The 18028-nt window shown below is 45.4% G+C and overlaps 1 protein-coding gene across 11 annotated transcripts; it reads right to left on the minus strand.

Moving 5' to 3' along the window:
• Window positions 1–220: 220 nt before the first annotated feature.
• NR4A2 (nuclear receptor subfamily 4 group A member 2) lies at window positions 221–17780 on the minus strand. Of its 11 annotated transcripts, XM_034654588.1 has the most exons (9): window positions 17652–17774; window positions 7958–8035; window positions 6101–6224; window positions 4750–5615; window positions 3837–3966; window positions 3229–3392; window positions 2152–2354; window positions 1589–1767; window positions 221–1442 (listed from the first exon to the last, which is right to left on the minus strand). In XM_034654588.1, the coding sequence occupies exons 4-9, from the start codon at window positions 5611–5613 to the stop codon at window positions 1186–1188; spliced, it is 1797 nt and encodes a 598-aa protein (XP_034510479.1). In that variant the 5' UTR covers window positions 5614–5615; window positions 6101–6224; window positions 7958–8035; window positions 17652–17774; the 3' UTR covers window positions 221–1185. The 11 variants fall into 11 exon arrangements, 10 of the variants coding, with proteins under 10 accessions (XP_034510479.1, XP_034510478.1, XP_011231968.1 ...); XM_034654587.1 differs by lacking the exon at window positions 6101–6224 and having other exon boundaries at window positions 17652–17780; XM_011233666.3 differs by lacking the exon at window positions 17652–17774 and having other exon boundaries at window positions 7958–10144.
• Between the last annotated feature and the right edge of the window lie 248 nt (window positions 17781–18028).

The raw sequence follows: 18028 nt of genomic DNA on the forward strand, positions 1-18028 counted from the left end.
CTGGAAATATACAAAGAAAAATACTACAGGATATGGCAATATTAAAATTCTTACTCAAACATAAAATAATATATTAACTGACAATTTTAGACATTAAAAAAAAACAAAAAAAATTCAAAGTGCTCAGTAATTTCCAGGGAGTTATGTATATTATAAGCACTCTGGAAACAGTCAAAAGCTGCTGCATGCAAGTTTTGTTTAGCTTTAGACAACAAAATAATCAAGATATAAACTTTCTTTTATCAACATCAACGGTACATACAACACTTACAAACAAGGAATGTTGGACGGTGTTACAAACACTATGTGTCCCTTTTGCCAGGATTTTCTGATGTGTAATACTTGTGCCCACCTATTTTACAATTGAGAAAATGTTTAAGCTCAGATAACTACCAATCTTTATAAAATCTAACAGACTACATAGTGTCTGAAATACTATTTATATAATATAGACATTACTGAAATAGCAAGTGCCTATAACATTTTCAACCTAGAATCAACATGCTTGTCCCTTTTTTGTGTAGTTCTTTTTTTCTTTTTTTTTTTTTGCAAACACACTTATCTTTTAGAATTTGTAATATGTATTCATAAATAGGCACAAAATAATTTAAAAAGCCAAACTGCATTGGGTAAATTTACAAGCCTTTCCCTTCTTCAACTCATGCCACCCACGCAACATTTAGTTTTACTATATATTACAGCTTTCTTTACAGCAGAAAACTTTGAAGTCTTTTAAAGGGCAATACTTGTGGGTCCCCTTACAATGTGTGAGTGTGAGTGTGTGTGTGTATATTACATTTGTCTTAACTGCGACAACCAAACATGGCCAAACATTTCCCGTCATACATTAGGAATCTTTCTTCTGAATAATAAACTGATTTTTAAACTGATAATAAAAAGTTTATACCACTGTATTGTGTGTAGTCCGTGTTCTAAATCCAGGATGCCCCGGAGCCAAAATGCCCTTTCAGGTTCTGCCTGCAGGTTAGGAAATAGCAACAGTTTTTGTTGTTTTGCTTTGTTTTTGTTTTTTTCTTTAGGGATCAAGGGACTGGGGTTTCATGGAGGGGGTAGGGGCCAACTAGAGCTGAGGCAGCTCATGGGGATATCTCTGCCTTGTGACTTGCCCCCTCTGGATAGTTTCAGGTTTCTTTCCAGTTCCTTTGAAGTGCTTGGGAGGAGGTCTTAGAAAGGTAAAGTGTCCAGGAAAAGTTTGTCAATTATTGCTGGCGGTGGTACCAAGTCTTCTAGTTTCAGGTAGAAAATGCGCTGTAGCCCCTGTGTGCAAAGAGTACGGAGTTCTGGGAGCTTCCCCAACAGTTTGGACAAATAGTTGGGGCGGTTCAACCCCCCATTATTGAAAGTCACATGGTCTTTGAGACAATTTACAATCTTGTTTTGCAGTTCTTCCACTCTCTTGGGTTCCTTGAGCCCGTGTCTCTCTGCAGAAAACACAATCAGAAACAAAAGAGGAACACACAAAGCGAGTTAGCTAGCTGGCAGGAGCAGGGAGGATCAGTGGAAGGGAAAACCGGGAGAAATCCTGCTGGGCAGTTTTGGAGATGTGCCCTGAACTTGAGGTACTGACCTGTGACCATAGCCAGGGCAGCAATGCAGGAGAAGGCAGAAATGTCGATGTTCATATTCTGCAAGTTGGAGGAGAATTCAACAATGGAATCAATCCATTCCCCAAAGCCACGAACGCATTGCAACCTGTGCAAGACCACCCCATTGCAAAAGATGAGTTTACCCTCCACTGGGTTGGACCTGCAATTAATACCAAAGAGAGAGAGGGGAGAAAAAGAGAGAGAGAAAAGCTAAACAACTAATTACTTGAAGAGCAATAAATGAGGGATTTAAGAGGTACCTAATTATGGAAGAGTTAATAAAATGTAGACCAGTAGACCTTGAAAGGGTTTAATTTCATAACAATCAAGAACGCCCCCTATCCCACTTCCATTCCATTCATCCAAGGCTCACTCCTTCCCTTCTCTTCCTTTGTCTACTATCTTTTCCTTCTTCTTTCCCTCTTCTATTTTCCTCATCTGTCCTTTTCTCTTTCCCCCTTTTATTTCCCTTTTCCTCTTTCTTTCCCTTCTTGATTCCTCTCTTCCTCCTTTCCCAGCCTCCCTGGATTGCCTCCTCCATTACCTGTACGCTAATCGAAGCACAAACAGTTCTAAGAAAGCTGATTCAAAAAGCAGGTCTTGGTCGGCTTTGGGCAGGTCAGCGAAGCCTGGGATCTTCTCTGCCCAGCCCCTGATGATCTCCATGGAGCCAGTCAGGAGATCATAGAACTGCTGGATATGCTGGGTGTCATCTCCACTCATCTGATAGTCAGGGTTCGCCTGGAACTGGAATTTCATTTTAAAAAGCACTTAATGAGGTTCTCTAAAATATATAACCCGTGAAATTGCTAACCCCGCTTCTAGTAGGGGAGCCAGGTTTTTATAACAATTAAACCTCTCTCTGACCAGTAAGGAAATTAGATGTTCCGGGGCAATTAATTCAATTAGGGATGGTGCTATGAGGTCGCCGCTTTAAATATGTAAATTACCATTTCCATACAGACGAAATACAGTGCCATCCAGCCCTGGGAAACGTTCACTCTTATCTCCACAAAACAATTGACACGTTAGTATTCATGCCAGTCCCAGAGTGGGTCTCGAGCAGAGACGCCCTTTGCAAATCTTAATAAAATTGCAGTGGCTTTTCGGTTTGCCCAACTTACTTCCTCCAATTAAAGTCCACACATTTCTTACAGCTGGGGTAAAAAAGGAATCCTACCGCTTGATTCCCCACCCTATTGCCGTTCCTTGTACCTTTTTCTTTCCCTTTCCCGACCCCCAAGCAGGCATCCCCCACCCTCACAGTGCCATAGAGGATGAGGATTAAAGCATCTCTATGGAAGATTGGGGATAAACTCCAAGTGGGGGGCATTTTGCACAGCCTCTGGTTTGGGCATTAGTGTGTGAGTGTATGTATGTATGATGGCAGTGAGAAGGAGGGCTCCCAGAGATGTGATCACTGTGGCCTTCTTTTCTCTGTCTGTCCTCATGTCTACACTCCCAGCAACATGGTTTGTTTGTCGCTCTGTCTGTCTCCTGTGGCTCTGCTCAGAGCTGTAAAGCCACAGCCTTGCTTGAATCTGGGGGTTAGTGGTGGGTGTGGGAAGGGGTCTTGCCCATCTGTCGGTTTGTCCACATGCTACCCCCGCCAGCTTCTTACCCTGGAATAGTCCAGGCTGGTCATAGCCGGGTTGGAGTCGACATGGGCCCTGACGAGGGCACTGATCAGACTCACCGGGGGCGAGGGGGGAGAGGGCTCCTGTGGGCTCTTCGGTTTCGAGGGCAAACGACCTCTCCGGCCTTTTAAACTGTCCGTGCGAACCACTGCAAAGGAATAAATGGGTTAGCGTCGCTCCCCCTAGCGGGACCCAGATGCCGCTTCGGCCCCTCCCAGGGGGAAGGCCGCAGCCACAGGGCGCCGGCCGGGCTGCGCAAGGTCCCACTGCTTGTAAAGCCTTCACTGACGAGAAGCATAAAAAAAATAATAATAATAAATAATAAAATTTAAAAAAATGTGGGGTTGTTTTATGTCTTCTTCCAAATGGGTCATACAGTTGAAGGCGAGAAGGGCCTGGCTGCTTTCTCCAGGGCAGGATGGGCAAGCCAGGCAGCTGCGGGGTCAGCGAGGCCGGACGTGGATGGGGCGGGGCGGGGGGCACGGAGAGACCCCCCCCCCCAGGCGCTGGGGAAGTGGAAAATGGGACTGGGATAGGAGCGGCAGTTACCCGCGGGCGCAGACGGGGGAGTGGGCTGCTTGTCCCGACCTACCTTCTTTGACCATCCCAACCGCCAGGCACTTCTGAAATCGGCAGTACTGACAGCGATTCCGGCGCCGCTTGTCCACTGGGCAGTTTTTATTTGCTAAACACACGTATTTTGCGTTTTTTTGTACCGTGCGCTGCAAAAGGAGACAATATAGACCGATTTTTTTTTCTTTTGAAAATCCAGCAACCCAGGAAATCCAGGAACAATTTCTGAACGGCTGGGATCTACACTCCTCCCCACAAACAAACACATACACACAACTCCTTTTTATTTTTTTCCCCTTTTCTTTTCTTTCTCTTTCTTTTCGTTTTCCTCCCCCAGGGCATTTAACAGGAGAAAATTGATAGCGTTAACATTTGAGCTAACCTTGCCGCTCCTTGCTGTGTTTTATATGCCAAGAGAAGGAGAAGGAGACGCTCAGTAAATACAAATCCGTGGGCATTCATATTATTTACATTCCTTGGAGACCTTCTCTATTTAAAATGATAAGATTATTCAATCAGGATGGCGAAATAAAGAGATCACTTAATTTGACCATAGGGAATTCTGTTCCACTTGGTTAGCTCAGACACGGTTCTCTGTCCTAACCAATTTCAATCTGAACAGAGAAGACAGCTCCTAGCACATGCAAATGACCCTCTTCCAACTCAGGCTCCTGCAACTTCGGGCTGGGGCCTGCCGGGGTCTGCTGCGTGAGGGGGGATGCGACCCCAGGTCTCCCGGTCTAACTACTTCCCTTTCTCAAGCACTCAGAGGCCTCCGTCACAGGCCGCGGGCGGCCGCAGGGCAGCCTCCGCGGACCCCGGGAAATGGACGAACTAGGACTGGGCTGCCTGCACCAAGGCGGAGCGCGCACTCCGAGGCTCCCGGCACTAGGGGGCCCCTACCTGCCTCCTCGGTGCCGGTCCTCGCTCACCTTAAAGAAACCTTTGCAGCCCTCACAGGTGCGCACGCCATAGTGTTGGCAGGCCGCGTTGTCGCCGCACACGGCGCACAGCCCCTCGTTGGAGGGGGAGCCCCGCGACGGCGGCGAGGGCACCTGCGTGTCCAGCAGCTGCGACGCGTGGCCGATCTGCAGGCCTGGGAAGCCCATGGACGCGGGCTTTCGGATGGGGTTGGGCACAGCGAAGGTCTGCCCGTCCACCACGTGGTGGCTGCCCGCCTGCTCCGGGTTCATAGGAACGTGCAGGGGCCCGTCGAAGCGCATCTGGCAGCTAGACACGGGGGTGCCGGGAGGCGATTGCTTAAATGAGAAGAGGGAGAGGCGGGAGACGGGCGTTTTCCTCTGCTCGATCATGTGCGTGGTGGCCACGTAGTTCTGATGGAAGTTGTGGAGAGAGCCTGGGTCGTCCCACATGGGGCTGTGCTGCACTTGGAAGCCCGGGGTGGTGGGCGTCGGGGGCGAGGAGGGCTTGTAGTAAACCGACCCGGAGTGCGGCATCATCTCCTCGGACTGGGGGGGCAGGTGGCTGTGTTGCTGGTAGTTGTGCATCTGAATGTCTTCTACCTTAATGGAGGACTGCTGTCCGGACAGGGGCATTTGGTACAAGCAAGGTGGCTTGACGTCGTAGCCTGTGCTGTAGTTGTCCATAAAGGTACTGAAGCTGGGGAGAGAAGTGGTGGCAGTGATTTCAGTGTTGGTGAGGTCCATGCTAAACTTGACAAACTCTGGAGTTAAGAAATCGGAGCTGTATTCTCCCGAAGAGTGGTAACTGTAGCTCTGAGAAGCGGGGCTGGCTCCTTGAGGCGAGGACCCATACTGCGCCTGAACACAAGGCATGGCTGGAAATGAAACAGGGTAATATACACTCAGCCTGGTCAACTGAACACTTTCTCCCGGGCTCGGGTACACCTGGAGCTACACCGGCAGCCCGCGGCGGTCAGAGAGCATGTAGGGACGCGAAAGGAAGGGCAGAGAGCGCGAATGCTGCGGGGCCAAACGGTGCAGGGCATGGAAAGGCTGGTCCAAGGAAGACCCAGAGCTAGAAAGCTTTTGAGGGTCTCTATTCCCGGATATTTCAAACGCCTCCCCCTTCACCCCCTCACACGGATAGTCCCGCTCATATGAGCCTTTCCTCTGAAGCTCGGGTTCAGCAAGCTCATTCTAGAAATGAGGTTGAATGGCACAATGAGAATGTTGTTCCCGATGATGATGATGGGCTGGGAAAACCTTAAGTTACAGAGTTGCTGGGGAAGATTGTATTGCCCTGTTTCTTGATGTTCAGGGAACTCGGAGAAGGGAAAGAAAGAAATGAAGTTGCACTAACCTTCAGCCGAATTACAGGCGTTTTCGAGGAAATTAAAGGTGGACAGTGTCGTAATTCAATGAAGGACAAAGTTTCCAAGATTTTTAGAAAAGCAATGGGGAGTCCAGCCTGTTGGATCTCCTCCCTGAAATACAGACACAGGAAGCTTCAGAGTGACTTTCCCGACAGATTCAGCTGGGTGTCTGTAGGGTCACCAGGCAAGCCCTTCTATGCCCTCCTTGATTGTTTCATTGGAAATTAGTGCGTAGCCTTTACCAAACTTAACAGTTAAAATGAATGTGTAAAGGAGATGACTGTAGACAACACAAAATGCCACCCATTGCACTGTGTAAATCTGTGCAAAGAGAGGGTTCTGATGGAGCAAAGGTACTTCATGTCCTTATTTAATACTTATGATGTAATGAATTGGACCCTAAGATGTGGGGGTGGGGGTGGGAGTACAGGGGGGTTGGGAGGGTAGTGTCCTTTCCATTTTAGTTTCATTCAGACCTAAATAAGAAGAAACTAGAGTTTAATAAAATACAGCATTGGAACCTTCTCCTGAATTTTTCTGTGGTGAAACTAGCTTTTCTTTCAGGAGGGGTAAAGAAAGTAGAAGTCAAAAATAAAATAGAAAATAATCTCTCCCTCCACACCTATGCGTTACAGAATGCTAGCAAGGCCTGGGCAGCCCTGAAGGCAATCTGAATGGAAACATCTGGACTTCCTAAGTGTTTTTGACAGAATGCTGGGATTGAGGATACAGGTGAAAGTCATTCACTTCTCCAGGAAACTTGTCTTTCAACATCATTAATGGCCAAGGGGTAGGAAGTGGAGACCCTACTTTTTCCAGGAGCATCTTAGGTAAATTGCAGAGAGAGGGAAACACTGCTTATCTGGTATTGGCACCAAGGTTAGAAGCGCTTCCCAACATAGAAGCCAAACACCTTGCCTATACAACCTTCCACAATCTGCCTACTTGCCGGAGGAATGAGGCATTCTTGGGTCCTAGTAATTTTCAGATGTTGCCACTTGGAAGGCATTCTAGAGCATAGACATTCTTATTACTAATGAAAAAGAAAGCCAAACATCCACTCCTTCTGTTTTCCTCCCCCTCCCCCATTATCTTGCTTCCTGGGGAGGAAGGTTAATCCGAAAAAACTAAAGAAAGGAGACCCATGACACCGACAGCCTTTGAGAGCTATATGCCTGTATTGGATATCAACCTCCTGGTAACTTTACAGCTCCATAACCCTACTCCTTACTCTCTTCTCTGTCTCTCTCTCTCCCTCTCTGACGTATTCACATACACAAACACAGCATGTGTCAAAACCAGAAATTTCAGGCAACTTAGTAATAGGACACTCTACCAACACCAACACCACCCCTTATTCAATAATACCCGGGAAACACTGGCACACCGGCCAGCCGCGGTGACACAGTTCCCAAGCAACACATAAACTGAAGAACTTTCTCCCTGTCACTTTGTGGGTAGCGTCCAGGCCCCTCGTATACACAGGACTTGGGAGTCTAGTTGTCCAATGGTCACAATCGATTCCACTCTAAGAGCAAACTTTGGGCACATATCCCCCGGGCAAGTCCACAGCTCCCCAAACTATGCAAGTCTCCCATCCACGTCCACCAATGAGGAGCCTGGAAGCCTGCGGGGAGCCAACTCCCCCCTAGTGCAAAAGCTGGAGTTCGGACAAATGACCGCCGCAGCCGCGCGCACCTATTCCCCATCCTCCGGCCCCACTCGCGCTCCGACCCTCTGGCGCCCACTTCGATAAAACCTGTACCACACATGTGGAAAGAAGAAACGTGCAAAAGAAGAAAGAAGGATAAGGAACTCAAGCTGCACGGGCTGTACCTACTCACTTAGGAGTTCTCCGCGTCTCTCTTCATTCATTCAACTCAGCCGAAGTGTAGTTCCCTCTGGGAGTCCGGTTGCAGGGTCTGGAAGGGGTGGGCGAAAGGGGCGAAGGTAACCAAGTCGCCAGGAGCGGGGAGGGAGCAGGAGAAGGCGGCCGGCTGGGCAGGAGAGCAGGACCGCGGAGCCTAGCGCGAGCCGCCGGGCGGACTGGCCCTGGCCGCCAATGTGCCTTTGTTTATGTGGCTCGCGCTGCCGCTGCCAACATGCACCTAAAGTCTCCGCGCGTCAGCGCGCGTCAGCGGCCCGCCGCCCAATCGCCGCGCCGCCGCGCTCCCCGGACTCCTGGCCGGCTCTCGCTTTGGTATATTTCCGACCTGACGTCACGAACAGGGCCGATTTTAAGGTGGGAACCGTTCTGGGTTCACCTTGGTCGCCAGCCTGGGTTTTTTCTTTCTTTCTTTCTTTCTTTCTTTTTTTTTTTTTTTCCGAAAGAGGTGTGACCTCTCCGCTCAGGTCCGCGCAGCCCACAGCACCGCGACATCTCACCTCGCCTTCTCCTAAACCCCCGGGCCACCGCTGCCGCCCGGCCGCTCACATGTGGGGGAGGGCGCAACAAAAGCCCCGGCGGAAGGGAACGCTGGCATGGGCCAGGTAGCCAGCACCTGGACTAGTGAGGAATGGGGTGTACCTGGCAGTGTCCTAACCCCATCCACTCACAATTGTCACCCCCATTAGCGGAAGCACGGACAGATGTCCCATGACCCGAGAAGCTCAAAGGGCTCAGGCAATTAGGGTGGGATTTCCTTAGCTCGATGCATATCATTTTCTCCCTTTTCCTGTCCATGGCCTCCTCCTTTGGCGTTAGCATTCTCTCTCTGTTTCCCCTTCCCCCTCCCTCGCACATACACACACACAGTCCAAAGTGGAAGGGACTGGGTAGGGCCTATTCTCTATGTTCCCTTCTTCCCTTGCAGTGCCCACGTGTAAGGGAGGACGTGGTGCGTGGAAAGGGGAAGAGAGGGGGACAAGTGGACTGTGACCCAGCCTTTTAGGGATCCCGAAAGTCAGAGTGAGACGTCGCCCACTTCCTTTCGCAGACAATACAGCCGAGCAGCGGGCAACAGGTGCGCCTTCAGCAGAAAGGTGCTCTAACCTCACCTTTCGCCAACTCTAAGACTTTCGACAGTCCTCAGTGCCCACCAACTCGTACCCTAAAACGAGTTGTAGAGAAATGAATCAACCCGCCTCTGAAGCACAAGGGCTTTCGAAGCCTCAGTCTCAGAGCCAAGAGGGAAAGACAAAACATGGGGAGAGGGCGGGGTGGGGTATCTCCGCGAGCGTAAAGTTGTGCGCCCAGCCCTTCCAGGAGAGGGCCCCGGCGCACTGTGGTAGCTTGCCGCACCCCCGCGGCCGCCCCAGTCGCCGCCGACTCCACTTGGCTAGCCAGTCCATCCGCCAGGCTGAGGGCGCGAGGTGCTTTCTAGCAAAGGAGACGCCGCTTCTCCTGAGAGCGAGCCCCCTTCGCTTTCCTCGGGCCAGAGCAGGGTGGGCCTCTCAGGGCTTCTCCCAGGGGGCTGGAAGAGGCTGGGACGAGAGGAGGGAGGGTTTCGAGGCGTCCCCCTCTCTGGCAGCGAAGAGTTCCAACCGCCCCACCTCCCTCGGCGTGGCTCACTTCCAAGTGCGGGAGCCCATTGGCGACTTCCCCCGCCCCCAATCCGGGTGATTCCTGGATGGGCCAAAAGCGCCGCGGAACTATCCGCGTTCTGGAGCAGCTCAACTCTAATTTGCACCCCATCCTTTGCTCGCTCCCTAGCGGCTGGAGAGACGTAGCCACCAAGTGTCCTGCCGCTGCCCCGGGAAGCCGCGGGCTCCTCAGCGCCGCAGCCTCTGGAAAACCTGCGTGACCACCTTAAGTTTCCCCCAGATGTTGCGACTGCCGTTGCTCCCGCCGCCGCCTCTGCGGCTCAGCGGTGCCCCAGCGGGCCGGAGTACAAATAAAACCAGGAAGTGTGTGCGAGTGTGTGTATGTGTGTGCATGGCGGAGGGGGGGCTGTTGTGGCGAGTGAGGATGTGTGAGCAGGGGGAAGAGAGGAGGAGGGCGAAGAATAGCCTATTAGCATGAGCTCGGTAGCGTCAGCGCCCCGTGGGCAGGAGCGATTCCACGCGAACGAAAGGGAAAAAGTGAGAGTTTGGAGAGCAGGGGAGAAGGAAAGGGGTGGGGGTGGCGGTGACGCAGGGGCGCAGGCATTGACGCACCCGCGGGGCTGGGCCCAAAATAGCAGCGGCTGTAGCTCGGTGGCGCCCTCCCGGGTTCCCTTCCCCTTCCGCGAGGGAGCAGGGCGCTGCCAGGAGGAGCTTTCCTTGATCCCAGCGGTGGGCCAAGCTCCCGGCAGCTATTTTCAGGCAGTCGGAAACTCAAGCGCAGCCACGCTGGGGTGGCGGTTATTATTTTTTAATATACTCCTCGGAAAGCGGGGGCCAGGAGAACTTGAAGGTTGTAACTATCACCCTCCACACACAAATACGCACATCTAAGTAGATACATTCCCAGCACTAGTTCCTCCTCCCTTATGGCCCTTAAAAACACTTGGCTTTAGCCTGGGTTGAGTCTGCGGACAACTCGAGAGTTCTCTCTGAGAGTGGAAAGTTTCTGGAGTACTTAAAGTGAGCTCTGAAGAAGACAAACATTGTAGTGTGGTGCGTTATTCTACAACAGCAACCTGTGGAGTGGGGCTTAACAGAGCCCTTGACCAAGTTTTAATGAACCCAAGATTGAGAGACAGCTTTCACAGTAGCTATTATAATTATTAGCAACTGGAAATGGAGGAATTAGATAGAATATGAAAAAGAGAGAAAAGGTGACTTTTCCCCTTGTATCCTACAATTTGTAGGAGTTCTCTCTTCTTCAAATTCCTATTCTAGTTCCTGGAAGTGTTACTTCTTAGGAAGACACACTAGGTGCAAGACTGACAAACTCGTTTAAACCAATTACTGGATAAGCTACTTCCTGGGTTAGCATTTTTGGGAGGGCTTAGATGTGCTCGGGGTGGGAACGATGCAACACGGGCATCGGAAAGTGTAAAAAAAAGGACCCCGCTCAGAACTCCAGACTCCTGTGTCGTCCCCCCCCCCCCAGATTGTGATGGAACGAAGTCTCAGTAGAACCGCCAATGTCTGTAATTGACTGATGCTGTCAGTAGGGGGCCTGACTCCACAACATTCAGGAGGATCACACACACACACACACTCACTCACTCACTCACTCACTCACTCACTCACCAGCTAGCTATTTACTACTTAGGCCAAACCCTAGGAGAGCAAGCTGCAGGCCCAAATATTCATACTGTGCTGGAATTCATAAATAGCTACAAATCTTCTATTCTTTTCTATTTTTCTTAAAAGGGGAAAGTTTATGGAATCAGGTTCACAATAGATTTTCTTTTTTTTTCCTCCTGCCCATGTTTAACTCATTGTTAGGTCACAGGGGGAAAAAAAATCAAAATAGTAATAAAATCTCTCATTTTATCACCAAGTAGCTCAAATTGGCATATAGTTTGGAAAAATGAAAGCATGTTTTAAAATCCTATGATTACATGTTTAAATAAATTATAGTTTAGAAGAGGATTCCTGTGGGTGTATTTGCTAGTACATAAGAGAATGCTTTTGTGCACAGAGGTTTAATTACACATATAATGGAATCAAAATGTAGAACTGAACAACCTTTTAGAAAATGTTAAAATGATGCTTTAGGGTAAAAGAAACTGAAATTTTGCACTTATATGACTACAATCCTTCAAGATTTTTTTAAAAACATGGATTCTTGAATATAAACTACTTTATAACTCAATTAAAATGACAACACTAGTTTTTTCAGGGTCCAGTTTCTGGATACAACTTTAAATTATTGCCATATGTAAATGTGTAAAGTTAACCCCAAAGAAGTTCTATTTTCTTAAGAAGTTAAAATAAATCAGAGTAAAAATTGGTCTTATACATAAAGAGCTCCTTCTTTTGAAACCAACTAAATTAAGTGACAAAATTAATTCTATCAATATATACTATTAGATGACCTCAGAAAGTCATTTAGAAAAGTCATGTTACTACATTATCTTTTATATTAACCAATAGTAAGCAGAATATATTGACATATATAAAAAATTTTTATAAAAAAATCAATATAAATAATACACTCACATCTAAACCAAAGTATTTTATTTTATGCATGATAAGACAGATTATACTTAATAAAATTGAGCTTTTGGTATAATTTAGAAAGCAAACATGGATGTAATCCCATAGGATTTTCTATTTTAATGCATGGGAAAGAGGTCTTTAGGGATTTCTTTCACGATTCTCCCAAAATGAACTCAAAGCAGCCCTTCCAATTCAGATATAGTGAATAGACATAACTGTTTTATTCCAAGAGTTGAGGTAACTTTAAGATATTTCATAACAAAATTACTTAATGGAAACTATCTTACACATTAAAATGAAATATATATTTTAAGTTATATTTGGACAAATTTACATTCAAGGCATTTGTTGCCATCTAGAAGGAAATCTTACATTAGTGATAGAAGAGAGAAATTTTACTTTGAAAAAAAAAAACAACTCGGTTATGGAACTACAAAATGAATTTTTAATATTGAAGGTTTGTTTTTCCTTTTGCCATTTCATTTGCATTAACAGGATACTAATTGATCAATCATTTGTTCCTTTCCTATAGGATGCTTATAAAACACATCAATTGCTTACCTGATATTCACATTTGGGGTAGTTGTGGCTNTTTTTTTTTTTTTTTGTTTTCCTAAAAGCCTATTTTTTTTTTTTTTTTTTTTTTTACCAAAAAACACTAAACACAAAATTATTTCTTACTTCAATTCAGAATTCAGTTCTAGAAATGTGTAAAGATGCACAGAAGAAAACAGCACTCTTTTTTCTAGAAGCATCTACTTGCAAATTAAAATTATAAAACTGAACATATGGTAAAGCCTCATGCCACTCAAAAAGTATTTTGCATAATAAAAATCCTTCATTTTTTTCTCTAATGCTTGACTCTCAGTAACTATCTCCTAAACATTAGCTTTTAAACTAACTACTTATTATTTTCTTCTTTCGTGTGTGGTAAAACACACATAACATAAAATTTACCATCTTAACCATTTTTAAGTGTACTGTTTAGTGATGGTAAATACATTCACATTGCTGTGTACCCATCACCACTATCCATCTTCGTAAGTCTTCATCTTATAAAACTGAAACTCTGTACCCATTAAACAATAACTGCCCATTCTCTCCTTCTCCCAACCTCTAACAACCACCAATATTTTCTATGTAAGAATTCTTTTTGGTCAAGCAAGTAAGGGTAACTTTGGTTTTAGATTTCATTGCTAATTTCAGTAAACATGTGGGTCATTAAATTGTACAAAGTCCTAGAACACCTTTTAAAGATTCTGAAAATAAGTTGCTGTATACTAAGAAAATATCAAGGACACTTGAAATCCTAAAAGTAGCTAATAACATTAGTAACTATCACAGTATTATATAGAATTTTAAGCAGATAAAATACATACACTTGGCAATAGTTTTTGAATTTATATCATGGCTGGCTAATTTTTGTTCTACCCTTAATGATAAAATAACCACTTTTGATTTTTTCCTCAGACTAACTGGTGGATAGGAACCTCTAGATTTAATAAAAAATGAAGATCCTGTACTGATATATTACAACAAAGACATATATGCCCTTTTCCTCATCATAATTCTGCAATTATCAAGCCTACAATTTTAACACTACAAAAGTAACTTATAGCAAGGACCCTTATAGTGATAAGTAATAAATCTAATTACCATATCCTTTGAATAGATGTAATATAAATTTCATTGCTCACTTAAAAGTTCTAAAGTTAACAGCATAAACTTGAAGTTGAGTAATTAAGTAATCCTTATATAGACACTTATTAAAGTATTTATACATATTATCTTAAATCTACATCTATCATTTTGCCAATTAAAATTAGGACTTTAATTGCAATTAAGTAATTTAATTGCCAATTGAACAGCAAAATTGCTAAGTGACTAATTTTAATGCCTATTTTAATTACCAATCATGACTGGGGAGGGAGCTAATCAAGTTACATCAAGCAGTACCAGAGTAATGATGTGAAGAAAAAAAAAAAGTAGAACAAACATTCAAGGCTACATGCTTTAAAAAAAGAAACATAAATTAAATAAATGCAAACACAATCTTATAAATGTATAAAAATACTGTATTTCAATATCTGAATACAGAACATGAAAGAGAACAAGATTAATTAAAGAAGCCCCTGTCAATCTTCAGTCAAAGTAAGGAAAACCAAGTCAAATTTTTATGTGGTATTTACATGGCACTCACACTAACCCAGATAAAAACAAAGCTGCATATAGCTGAGAATAAAAGACTGTTTCCTGCTTGGCTGGTTAAATATTTACAGATTGACAGTTTTTAAAGAATTCTTTAAAAATGAAATGCTATAAAAGAGAGAAACAAGTTTCCAATGCAGCAATGTAGATTTTAAATTTGCAAACAGGGCCAGTTCAGTGGGACTACATACCCTTTCCAGATAGCTCTCCTCCCCACCCCCACTCACTTGAATGCAGAGTTCTATTAGAGGCCTAATGCCTATCTATAACTTGTCCCATGTTACAATGAGAAACACATAAATCTTCCCTATCTTACATATTCTAAAATACATTCATGAGTAAAAGATAAGAAAACAGCTAGGATTACATCACAATTAAAATTACATAGAGCATGGGGAATATACCCTGTCCTAAGAGTTATTTCTTCATTTTCAGTTAAAATAAACATGCCAGCTCAAGATAAAGGCTGTAAACCAGCAGGCAACCAGAAACAGTGGTGAAAATCTTCTTGGCAATACAAGCACATTTTCAAAAGTTTTCATTTCCAAACTAATTCTCAAATTACCAATATGGAAGGGCAATATTGAAAGAGGAAGGTGAATTTGAGAGTTCAAAAAATAGAAAGTGATTCCCTGGTAGACAATAACAATGCTAGTACTTTCCAGCTATATGGATCGCCTCGGCAGCCAGCCACCTCATTTAGAGTAACAATGGACATCCATCAAATCTTTGTTTAAAATAAAAGTCATGATGCAAGATACATATCTTGTTTTTATTACTGTATATGTATACCAAAAATATACATAGTTTATGTCTACAAAAGGGCCCGGTTTCATTCATGAACTACATGCAATGTTATAACTTGAGAAAAAGCAAATAGTGCTGCTGAGGATTTTATTTACTAATGGACTTGAATTCTGAAATGAAGCACAGCAGGACTTTCAGCCTGGCTTTTGAAGGAGGAACACGTTAATAATCATGGGGCCTAACAAAAGGCTGCAATATCTGCTCATGACAATAACAGCTTTATAAGGCGAGTTCTGTGTGGCTGATTAAAGGACACACTCACTGCCTATTCAGAAGTCATGGAGATGGAATCATTATTGACAAGCTCACTTCTGATCAGGGTTAAAACACATTGAGTACTAGTGAGAGAGAAAACCTTAGCCATTAAAAGATTACCAAAAACAGCCCCCAGCAACGGCTGCCATAACTCAGATATATACCTTAATGTGTTCTGTATAAGATTTTCTACTATGTAAATACACAAGAGGTCTTATATTATTTGATAACAATTACCAACATGATTGCACTAACCCAAGCACTAGGTAACACATCATCATACATTTCAAAAGGAGAAAGAAAAAATAAGGAGAAATATTATCTTGTAATTTCAAAATGATTCTGAAAGGACATGATGTATAGACAAACTTCCAGAATGTTAACTTTCTGAAACTTGATGTGACTGAAAATATGTACTTGTTTAGATTGCTTAGGTCTATTTTGTACATTTTGTTAGTCTATCAGTTCACATGAGTTAATGTGGTTTACGTATTGTCAGAAGCACAAACTTTTAAAAGATGGCACATCCATAGCTTTCAGATATCACTTAATAGGTGAAAGTAAAAACATAAAAAAAAATGTTTTCATAAGTTATTTACTTTTTTTACCCTTATTTCTTGTTTTCCAGTGTTGCCTCTCTGCATTATTGGAAGAAAAAGGAGGGGTACACTAAGAGACAACCATGTTTATAACCTGAAATTAGAGGCAATCAACCATTTTATTAGTCACCGGGATATTTGAAATAAGACCTGTGAAATATTACAGAAACATTCCACTAGGATCTAAACAGTGACTTCAGTATGCTGTCAGTGACATGTTGGGGGAGAAAAACAAATGACAAGTACCACCACATGGACGATCCAACTACATACATAGGGTGTATCGGGGCGGGTTGTATATAGAATCGTTTGGCTCCTTATATTTCTTATTTCTGAGGACTGTTTCCTGTAAGTTACTTTCTTACGTTTAAGAATAAAGTTTATTTTTCAAAAAAGAATTTCAAAGAATTAATGGGTTTAGGAGTTATATAGAAACAACTCACAGACCACATATTTCTTGTAGGAGTTCTTTAATTTTCTGGATTCCAAGAGTATGGTGTTCCTAAATATTACTAATTCTTAAGTAACCAGCATTGGAAATCGTATCTTCCATATCCCCATACTCTCATCAATTAGTATTTGGTTGGCTGACTGGCAATTTCTAAGACAACAGTTTTGCTAAACTTTGTATCATTCAGAGGCGGGAGGGGGGAGGAGGAAGGCAATACAGAAACCAGATTTTACAGCCAGAATGATTTGACAGGGCCCCTTAAACCCCAAATAGATGTTATAGAATTTGAAATGTAGCTCTGTAGCTCAATTTATACCACAGAAACTGTGAGATGCTCTCTCCCTGTTGTTATAACGTATCAGGTCAAGGGATATAAATTGTACCAGGTAATTCATTTTGCCGTTCGGAGAGTCATTAAGTTCCTCCCAGAATATATGTGATTGATATCCCTGGAGGTGAAAGGCTAAAGGAACCATATGGCAACATGTTGCATTCCGTATGCTATCTGCCCATCCGTGCTTAAGCTGCCATTAGCAACATCTGTACCTTACGGAAATCCAGCTGCGCCGACGACGGCTGACGGAATTGTACTTGGGGGGGAAATCTAGCTTAGCGCCATTAACTTGAGACTTAGAGTCTATCTACCAGGACGGATGGAAGCTTTGCACAATTACACGAGACGACACAAATGCTTTATTAAAGTTTAATTTTGAACTCCCAATTAGCGAAACTGCATTACAAATCGATTGCAATTTCCTAGAAGGCACAGCAAGTTCTCTGCCTGCCTGCCTGCCACGTGCGAGAGGCTCCGGAGCAAGCTCTCCCAGCTCCCGGCAGCTGAGAGGGGCTGGTTCAGAGCCGGTCTCCGCAGCCCAGGAAGTCCCTAAAATCCCCGCCAGCCCCTCCTTCCGCAGGGTGGGGGCGTACCAGGCCAGACCCGCAGGGAGGGGCGGGGGGAGTCCTCTATTATCTTGGTCTCTCGGGAGGAGCCTCATCTAGTCAGTCACGCAGAAGTTTCTCTTTCGCTCTTGGCGTTACACCCCAGATCGGCTTCGTGCGCGCGGGCCAGCGGGGCGGAGGAGCTGGGAGACCAGAGTCCCGGCGGGGCTGCCCGGCGCTCGCATCCACCCCTGCTCCCCTCCCCCCACCCAAACAAAGCCCCGCTCCGGGTCCAGGATACGTTACCTGCGCGGCGCTCCCGGCCCCTCGGTCACCGCATCCCCTGCTGGCGCGCCTTGTGCGGGTCCCGCTCCCCGGGACGCACAAAGTGGCCGCCCCCGGCCGGCTAAATCCCCCTCTCTCGTCATCTTGAGGNCCGCCCTCCCCCGGCCGCCCCGGGCCCTTCCCGCCGCGCTCGGCTTTCCCCGCCCCGGCCCGCCCTGTGCGGAGCGCCGCTCGCGGGTGGGAAGGGCCGAGGCGAGCCCAGCCCCCGAGTTTAGTGAAGGGGTCGCTGTGTTACTTACTCCCGGCTCGATTTCTACCTCTGGAGGCTCTCTCCGCTCTCCCACACCCGTTCTAGTACAGGTAGGATGTGTTTATGGTGACAAATCCTCAGTTCAAAA

The sequence above is a fragment of the Ailuropoda melanoleuca genome, chromosome 2, assembly GCF_002007445.2.
Source record: "Ailuropoda melanoleuca isolate Jingjing chromosome 2, ASM200744v2, whole genome shotgun sequence".
Lineage (NCBI taxonomy): Eukaryota > Metazoa > Chordata > Mammalia > Carnivora > Ursidae > Ailuropoda > Ailuropoda melanoleuca.